Below are 10,602 nucleotides of genomic sequence, written 5' to 3'. Positions count from 1 at the left end.
GAGAAGAAAACCTTGATGAACAAAAATTTTCTTCAGGAGACCCTCTAATTTTTTATCCATAGGATCTTTGAAAGCACAACTGTCTTTGATAGGTATAGTTGTACGCTTAGATAGAGTAGAAATAGCTCCCTCCACCTTAGGAACCGTCTGCCACGAGTCCCGCATGGTGTCAGGTATGGGAAACATTTTATTAAAAACAGGAGGGGGAGCAAACGGAATACCTGGTTTATTCCACTCCTTAGTAACAATATTCACAATCCTCTTAGGGACTGGAAAAACATCAGTGTAAACAGGAACCTCTAAGTATTAGTCCATTTTACACAATTTCTCTGGAACCACTATGGAGTCACAATCATCTAGAGTCGCTAATACCTCCCTGAGCAATAAGCGGAGGTGTTCAAGCTTAAATTTAAAGGCCGTCATGTCAGAATCTGTCTGAGGGAGCGTCTTTCCTGAATCAGAAATGTCTCCCTCATATAACAAATCCCTTACACCTACTTCAGAACATTGTGAGGGTATATCAGATACGGCTACTAAAGCGTCAGACTGCTCAGCTTTACTTAACCCAGAGCTGTCACGCTTTCCTTGTAAACCAGGCAGTTTAGAAAAAAACTCTGTGAGGGTTTTATTCATAACTGTGGCCATGTCTTGTAAAGTAAATGAATTAGACGCATTAGAGGTACTTGGCGTCACTTGTTCGGGCGTTACTGGATTTGACACTTGGGGAGAGCTAGATGTCAAAAACTCATTTCCTTCTGTTTGAGAATCATCTATTGCTATATTTTTCATTGCTAAAATATGCTCTTTATAATTTATAGACATATCAGTGCAAGTGGGACACATTCTAAGAGGGGGTTCCACAATGGCTTCTAAAGACATTAAACAAGGATTTTCCTTAGTGTCAGACATGTTAAACAGGCTAGTAATGAAACAAGCAAGCTTGGAAAACACTTTATTCAAAGTAAATAATACTTAGAAAAAAACGGTACTGTGCCTTTAAGAGAAAAAAAAGCTGCACAAACTCTGCAAATCAGTGTAAAAAAGCAGTAAACTCAACGAAATTTTTATAGTAGCACCATAAAGCCTTAGTAACTTTGCACAGCTAAGCAAATAGACAATTAACTCCTTAATGTAAAAACCGGATTGACAAAACGTCAAAAACCGGTAAAAAACATTCAGCACCTTGCCACAGCTCTGCTGTGGCGCCTACCTGCCCTTTATGAACCATTTGTGGGGGAAAAACATAATTTATGCTTACCTGATAAATTCCTTTCTTCTGTAGTGTGATCAGTCCACGGGTCATCATTACTTCTGGGATATTACTCCTCCCCAACAGGAAGTGCAAGAGGATTCACCCAGCAGAGCTGCATATAGCTCCTCCCCTCTACGTCACTCCCAGTCATTCGACCAAGGACCAACGAGAAAGGAAAAGCCAAGGGTGAAGTGGTGACTGGAGTATAAATTAAAAAATATTTACCTGCCTTAAAAACAGGGAGGGCCGTGGACTGATCACACTACAGAAGAAAGGAATTTATCAGGTAAGCATAAATTATGTTTTCTTCTGTTAAGTGTGATCAGTCCACGGGTCATCATTACTTCTGGGATACCAATACCAAAGCAAAAGTACACGGATGACGGGAGGGATAGGCAGGCTCTCTATACAGAAGGAACCACTGCCTGAAGAACCTTTCTCCCAAAAATAGCCTCCGATGAAGCAAAAGTGTCAAATTTGGAAAATTTGGAAAAAGTATGAAGCGAAGACCAAGTTGCAGCCTTGCAAATCTGTTCAACAGAGGCCTCATTCTTGAAGGCCCAAGTGGAAGCCACAGCTCTAGTAGAATGAGCTGTAATTCTTTCAGGAGGCTGCTGTCCAGCAGTCTCATAAGCTAAACGAATTATGCTACGAAGCCAAAAAGAAAGAGAGGTAGCGGAAGCTTTTTGACCTCTCCTCTGCCCAGAGTAAATGACAAACAGAGAAGACGTTTGTCGAAATTCCTTAGTTGCCTGTAAGTAAAATTTTAGAGCACGGACTACATCCAGGTTGTGCAGTAGACGTTCCTTCTTTGAAGAAGGATTTGGGCATAAAGAAGGAACAACAATCTCTTGATTGATATTCCTGTTAGTAACTACCTTAGGTAAGAACCCAGGTTTAGTACGCAGGACTACCTTATCCGAATGAAAAATCAAATAAGGAGAATCACAATGTAAGGCTGATAATTCAGAGACTCTTCGAGCCGAGGAAATAGCCATTAAAAATAGAACTTTCCAAGATAACAACTTTATATCAATGGAATGAAGGGGTTCAAACGGAACGCCCTGTAAAACATTAAGAACAAGGTTTAAACTCCATGGTGGAGCAACAGTTTTAAACACAGGCTTAATCCTGGTCAAAGCCTGACAAAAAGCCTGGACGTCAGGAACTTCTGACAGACCAGATTAAGCAACTGCCAAGTGGAAAAATAGTGCCCAAACATTTATTCACTCAGTACCTCAGTAAATGAAAACGATTTTACATTCCAGCAAAAACGTTAAACATAATCTCTAGTTATTAAACAGCTTTATGTATTTCTTACAGTGTAATTCTAGTGAAGTACCATTCCCCAGAATACTGAAGTGTAAAGTATACATACATGACATTATATCGGTATGGCAGGATTTTCTCATCAATTCCATTGTCAGAAAATAAAAGCTGCTACATACCTCTATGCAGATTCATCTGCCCGCTGTCCCCTGATCTGAAGTTTACCTCTCCTCAGATGGCCGAGAAACAGCAATATGATCTTAACTACTCCGGCTAAAATCATAACAAAAACTCTGGTAGATTCTTCTTCAAACTCTGCCAGAGAGGTAATAACACACTCCGGTGCTATTTTAAAATAACAAACTTTTGATTGAAGATATAAAACTAAGTATAATCACCATAGTCCTCTCACACATCCTATCTAGTCGTTGGGTGCAAGAGAATGACTGGGAGTGACGTAGAGGGGAGGAGCTATATGCAGCTCTGCTGGGTGAATCCTCTTGCACTTCCTGTTGGGGAGGAGTAATATCCCAGAAGTAATGATGACCCGTGGACTGATCACACTTAACAGAAGAAAAACTTCTTTACAGCCCTCAAACACAGCAGGACCCTCTGGAGAAGCAGTTGGATGTCTCTGAGGAAAAGAAACTGCGCAACTGAGGCACGAAAATAGGCCCCTCCCACCTCATTCGATGTCATGGGGCCTAAAGGAAATACAACAGAGTGTTTCCTAAACTAGCCATGTGGGTTAATAACCCTTAAACAAGCCACAAAGACCCCTAAAGTCCCTAAAAAAAACACGTTATTGCAATAATAATAAAAACGTTTTTCCTTATCAGTGTCACCAGTAACTAATGAGCCCTTTGTGCAAGCTGGGATTCTTACTAAGTCTCTGAATACAGCTTACCCTTCCCTCATGGGGATATTGTCAGCCTTTTCTAGAATTAACACAGTCTGTCTAGAAAAAATTAGACTGAACATACCTCAAAGCAGTTTAGCCTGCAAACTGTTCCCCCAACTGAAGTTTTCCTGTACTCCTTGTAAGAACAGCAGTGGATTTTAGTTACAAAGTGCTAAAATCATCATCCTCCCTGCAGGAATCTTCATCTCTTTTCTGCCAGAGAGTAAATAGTACACACCGGTACCATTTAAAATAACAAACTTTTGCTTGAGAAAATAAAAACATTTTTGTCACCACACTCACTTTGCCCTTCCTAGCAGTTAAGCAGGCAGAGAGAATGACTGGGGGGTGGAGCTAAGGGAGGAGCTATACAGACAGCTCTGCTGTGGGTGCTCTCTCTGCCACTTCCTGTTGGGAAGGAGAATATCCCACAAGTATGGATGAATTTCTGGACTCGATACATCTTACAAGAGAAAGCTATCCTATAAATATGTTTCCCTGTTATGTTTCTTAATTTGTTAAACTCTATCAATAATGTAGACTTGATGATTTAAGTGAAGTCTGCATCGTTAAATAGCAAAGATAACTGCATTTTAAACTCATTTAAAGGGACAGTCAACCCAAAAATTACTTTAACTTATTTAGATTAGTTAACTAACTATCTTTACAGTAAACTGTAGCCAAATTTCCATCTAAATAAACTTTGGCAGAAAATAAACTTACTAGATCTCATCTGGCAGTTTGGAAATGGCCGCCTGACCCCTCCTTCTCTGACGTCTTGCACTAGTACAGGATCCTTTTCTCGAGTCTAGTAGTCTCGTCCCTGCGCGCTCCTGCAATTTCAGCTAACAGCTGTTCATACCCGGCCGGCACTCACTGCCTCTCATCCATGCTGTGCGCTGTGTGTTACAGAGACTGAGAGGCAGTGAATGCCGGGCAGGCAGCGATATGATGGTCTGAGAGTAGAGAGAAATTATATGATGGTTTCACCTATTTGATTCTACAGAAAGAAATACAATTTGCTTACTAAGCAGAGGCTTCATAACGTTCCTTGTTACACAAAATGTCATATCCTGTATAAAAAAAAAATTACGCTGAGCTGCAGGGTTTATTCTCAGCTTAAAATAATGTTATGTGAAGTTTCTGTTATAATCAGGGAATCTTGTAACCAGAATATTACGTTATTGATCTAACCACTTCTGCCCAGGAACAGTCTCTTCTTCAAAATCACCGTAGAGCACAGCTTGATTGCAGCCCGGCGTAGAAATAGGAGTTAATTTTTTATATTTTTATAGGTCTGAAAGGTTTGTCTACACCTTTATGACTTATACAGATGAAGGATTTATTGCTGGAAAATATTACAAAATGCCACGTAATTATTTAAGTGAACCATTCGCTTAAACTGGAATAATCCATTTTTTTGTACTATAAAGTATTCTATGCAGAGCAATAAGTGGTCAGTCTGGGTAAAATAGCATAAAACAGGATTGTAGTGTTTGGTTTCATTGTTGATATATTTTTTTAATCTCTGCAGACTGGTTTGTAGCTATAGTTTTTGTCTGATATCTCTAGTATAGTATCCTATAGCGTAATGGCAGTAAGAAGATTCCCCCTCCCCGCCTGCAGCGTTATACCCACACACATACCCAGTGTCCAAGTGTCTATGAGCAGTGTCGGGCGGGGCCTGGTGTGTGACTGTGAGGGAAGTTTAAACGGTGCCCTGTGCTACAGATGTGAAAGGCTGCACAGTAGTGATGATTACATACACAAGCACTGATGCACCTTATTTCAGCTAATACAAGGATGTCTGGCTATACAGCCCCCACTGATGTATGCTATAGGATACTATACTAGAGATATCAGACAAAAACTATAGCAACAAACCAGTCTGCAGAGATTAAAAAAATATGGGGGCTGTATAGTCAGACATCCTTGTCCAGGGAGGAGTCAAAGGTCTGTAAACAGGCTTGATCCTAATCAAAGCCTGAACAAATGCTTGAACATCTGGCACAACTGCCAGTCGTTTGTGTAGTAGGACAGATAAAGCAGAAATCTGTCCCTTTAGAGAACTCGCAGATAATCCTTTATCCAAACCTTCTTGTAGAAAGGAAAGAATCCTAGGAATCTTTATCTTATCCCATGGGAATCCCTTGGATTCACACCAGCAGATATATATTTTCCATATTTTATGGTAAATCTTTCTAGTTACCAGTTTTCTGGCTTGAACCAGAGTATCTATCACGGAATCTGAAAACCCACGCTTTGATAGAATCAAGCGTTCAATCTCCAAGCCGTCAGCTGGAGGGAGACCAGATTTGGATGTTCGAATGGGCCCTGAACAAGAAGGTCCTGTCTCAAAGGTAGCTTCCATGGTGCAACCGATGACATATTCACCAGGTCTGCATACCAAGTCCTGCGTGGCCACGCAGGAGCTATCAAGATCACCGTAAAAAGGTGTCTAACATAGTGCCTGACGTTAAAAAACGTTCCCCAAGTTTATAAATGTGAAATACCAGCATAAACATGTATAAAATGCACAAATAAAGCAATCGATTTTGCCCATAAAAGTGTCTACCAGTTTTATAGCCCATATTAAGCCCTTTATTCTGCTTGAGATTAAGAAAATGGCTTACCGGTCCCCATGAGGGGAAATGACAGCCTTCCAGCATTACACAGTCTTGTTAGAAATATGGCTAGTCATACCTTAAGCAGAAAAGTCTGCTAACTGTTTCCCCCAACTGAAGTTACTTCATCTCAACAGTCCTATGTGGAAACAGCAAAGGATTTTAGTTACAGTCCGCTAAAATCATCTTCCTCTCACAAACAGAATTCTTCATCTCTTTCTGTTTCAGAGTAAATAGTACATACCAGCACTATTTTAAAATAACAAACTCTTGATAGTAGAATAAAAAACTACAACTAAACACCACATACTCTTAACCATCTCCGTGGAGATGTTGCCTGTGCAACGGCAAAGAGAATGACTGGGGTGGGCGGAGCCTAGGAGGGACTATATGGCCAGCTTTGCTGGGACTCTTTGCCATTTCCTGTTGGGGAAGAGATATTCCCACAAGTAAGGATGACGCCGTGGACCGGACACACCAATGTTGGAGAAGTATAAAAATGTAACTCCTATTTCTACGCCGGGCTGCAATCAAGCTGTGCTCTACGGTGATTTTGAAGAAGAGACTGTTCCTGGGCAGAAGTGGTTAGATCAATAACGTAATATTCTGGTTACAAGATTCCCTGATTATAACAGAAACTTCACATAACATTATTTTAAGCTGAGAATAAACCCTGCAGCTCAGCGTAATTTTTTTTTTATACAGGATATGACATTTTGTGTAACAAGGAACGTTATGAAGCCTCTGCTTAGTAAGCAAATTGTATTTCTTTCTGTAGAATCAAATAGGTGAAACCATCATATCATTTCTCTCTACTCTCAGACCATCATATCGCTGCCTGCCGGCACTCACTGCCTCTCAGTCTCTGTAACACACAGCGCACAGCATGGATGAGAGGCAGTGAATGCCGGCCGGGTATGAACAGCTGTTAGCTGAAATTGCAGGAGCGCGCAGGAATGAGACTACTAGACTCGAGAAAAGGATCCTGTACTAGTGCAAGTCGTCAGAAAAGGAGGGGTCAGGCGGCCATTTCCAAACTGCCAGATGAGATCTAGTAAGTTTATTTTCTGCCAAAGTTTATTTAGATGGAAATTTGGCTACAGTTTACTGTAAAGATAGTTAGTTAACTAATCTAAATAAGTTAAAGTAATTTTTGGGTTGACTGTCCCTTTAATACATTCCAAATGAACAAGGCTCCTCGTGGCTTGATAAACAAATATGGAGATACTGACCCTGCACCTAACATTGACACATTGTTGATGCAGATAACATCAAGTTAAATTTAGCACTGTTCATTCAGCACTGTGTAGTGTGTGTATGTGGTGCATCTGCTATGTACTATATGTTGCCGAGTGTGCACATGTTGATTTGTATGCTCCATAGTTTTTTTAAAGATTTTTAGATAATATATATATATATATATATATATATATTTAATTTAGAATTCAATTTATATAAATCGGTCTAATTTAATTTTTTAAGCCAGTCCCAATCCCTGCCCACCACATCATACTTTTGTGCGTGTGTGTGTGTGGGTGTCCCTCTTTAAAATTTGGAAATGTTGGGAGTTATGAAATAGCAGTGTGTGTGTAATGAAATAATAAGTGCCTTTACCTGTAAAAGAAAATGTGAAATAATTCCACACAAACATAAAAAATAAAATGAATCAGATAAGGCCTTCAACAACTTTATTGAAATTTATAAATAAATACCCATGCACAGTTTTAATGTAAACCTAAGTGAACCAAAGTGCAGACAAACTTGTTACCTCAGTCATGCAAAGGGGTAACTTTTTATTTAAAAATGGGGGGGAAAAAAAGAAAAAGGAAAGTAAAATAAAGCAAAAAAAAAGAAAAAAGAAAAAAAGAAAAGAGAAAAAAAAATAACAAAAACAAAAAAACAAAAGCAGCTTTATAATACCAGGATATAATATATTAGTTAAATTACCAGGCTAGAAAGTAAAGTCGTACCTCAATTCACCTGGGTCAAATGTATTTATTTATTTTTTTAAACCCTAACATATAAATAAAATAATTTACCAAAATGTGCACTCACAGAGTGAACTTTTATTTACAATACACAATTTAAAACCTATTGTATTTTATTACATTAGTTCAAGTGAAGAACATCATACTTCTTTCTTTAAACAGCGGGACAATAAAGAAACTCTTCAGGTAGTAGATATATAAAGCATGTCCCAATAGTTATAGAATTCCTCTCTTAGGCAGTATACAAAACAACAATACATTCATTAAACAAGATCACAAATAAAGCAGCAAATTAACAAGTTGTTCTACAAAATGTTAAATGTTTTCTTTCTTTTCTTTTTTCTTTTTTTTTTGGCATCCTGGACCCTTAAATGCAGTTAGCCAACATAAAATTCAAGGCTTGTATGCAATATACACAGTACAGAATCTTATAATTGAACATGCAAATGCCATCTGCTCTATTTTATGTAAATGTATCCTTTGAAATAAGTTGTAAGGCCATGGTGACTTAAAAAGAAGCACACAATGAAACCTATATTTGATAACTCAAACATTTCAAAACTGCAAATTAAATTAGAGTAGCTTAATTAAGATAAGTCAACAGTTATTTTCACTGACATTGCCATCACATCAACTTTACATATACAGTGTAGTTGGAGAGTCCCGAGCAATCCACCTAGACATATTCCAAAGGGGAAAACTTACAACAAAAAATTCAAATTCCTGACTAAAGATCGTATGGATGCTCCAATGTTAAGCAATAAAACAGGAACTCAGCCAGTGACCAAGGATAAATACATTCAACTGATTTTTTGTTTGACACAGCATAATGAAATTTCAATTTATTTTACACAGCATTAAGATAACCAATAATATTCCAAACAATATATATATATATATATATATATTAATAAAACTTGTCACAAAAGGCTATAACACCTTTGCTATTTTCCTTTATCATTATTTAGGTTTTAAATAGCTTATACTCATATAAGAGATTCTTAAAAATACCACGGGTCCTTGATATTTATTTAGCACATAAAAGAACAAAAAACAGACCCATATGCATCCAGGAATATTCTGAGAACATACATTTTATAGATAATTTTGGTTCTGTTTCATTAAAAAAAAAAAAAAAAATAGAAGAAAGCACATGGTGTTGCAAGAATTCTACAGTAAGTTGCCTAAGTTATCAAAGTTTTGCATGAGATTCTTTGCATATCTGTAATATAATATGCTCCTATAATATTTTCCTTAACCCTCTATCACATTTGCCTGCAATGCACTATTTAGAAATAAAATGCAGGCCTCTGAGGAACTGAGGGTGACATAATGATGAATTAACAGCAATTGTCTAGTCAAAAAACAATCAAACTCCAATTTAAGAAAAGAGCAGCAGTAAAAATATGGAGTATTTAATAAATTCTTATATACATTTAGCTTGCAAATACAAGGCTAAATTAAATAGTTGTTTTTAGTCACAGTTTTTTTATTGCATCGCCCCCTTGTAGAACTTTGCAACATAAAGTCAAAAAGGAAAAAAAAAAAAAAACAAACAAAAAAAAAAAAAAAAAAATTACATTCTGTTAGTTGAGATTCCCCTTTTCATATTAATTAAAAAATTTTTTGGCGGGTGATTCATTTTATTAAAAATATTTACTGATAGTATGTATGGCTTTACATGCCCCTACTAGTTTGTATGCATACAGTTTTCATTCTCTATGTCATTTTCATTCTCATTAGTTTCTTCATCACTTTCAAGTGGGGCACCTGTGGCCGCGGAAGCAACTTTTTTGGTTTCACTTTCACGGTCCAGATGGACGAAACCTGTTCCAGTTATAGTATCTTGTCTTTGATAGAATAGTACATATGCCGCTTTGGACTGTGAAAATACATGAATAAAACAAAAAAATTGTCTAAATTATTAGCAAGTAATATTTATATAGTAAGCAGTGTTCTCCCTAGGAATTTTTTAGCGGGTGCACCACGTGGCTGAATTTACGGACCACCCGGCTAAAATTTTGGCCCATATTAAGTTAAATTAGCTAATATGAAAAATGTTCCATCTTTATTGCACAAATTATCACTAAATACATTTATGTTAAATTATGCAATTAATTTGTGCTTTGGATAGCAGAAAATTGTATAATATTAGAAAATATTACACTGCTTCCACCCACCTACTTCATAATGCCACCCGGCTGGCAAAATTTTCTGTGAAGAACACTAGTAAGTATAAGATGATCAACATGTAGAAAAACAAGAAATGCATATAGAGCAAATAAATGTTTGTGCAACATATTCCTAAGGTATACCAGTTATATATATATATATATATAGCATAGTACATAGGAAATGTAATCTCTCTCTCTCTCTCTCTCTCTCTCTCTCTCTCTCTCTATATATATATATATATATATATATATATATATATATATATATAATGTATATACACATATACATACAAAAAAAGAGGTTGTTGATGAAAGAGCTTTAAATAAATTATTACATTTTCTAATGTTTCTTTATAGTACAAAAATATATGTGCAAACGTTTGACTATAAAAAT

General features: G+C 37.1%; 1 protein-coding gene across 1 annotated transcript in view; it reads right to left on the bottom strand.

The window, feature by feature from the left end:
- Positions 1-7,717: 7,717 nt before the first annotated feature.
- The window catches only part of USP15 (ubiquitin specific peptidase 15), a 449,675-nt gene continuing 446,790 nt past the window's right edge, over positions 7,718-10,602 (bottom strand). Inside the window, exon 22 of the mRNA XM_053716753.1 lies at positions 7,718-9,916. Within this exon, the coding sequence (XP_053572728.1) occupies positions 9,725-9,916 (192 nt within the window). The 3' untranslated portion in view covers positions 7,718-9,724. The remainder of the gene's footprint in view (positions 9,917-10,602) is intronic.

This window comes from Bombina bombina, chromosome 6 (genome assembly GCF_027579735.1).
Source record: "Bombina bombina isolate aBomBom1 chromosome 6, aBomBom1.pri, whole genome shotgun sequence".
NCBI classification, from domain to species: Eukaryota; Metazoa; Chordata; class Amphibia; order Anura; family Bombinatoridae; genus Bombina; species Bombina bombina.
This window is presented reverse-complemented; position numbering and strand designations above follow the sequence as displayed.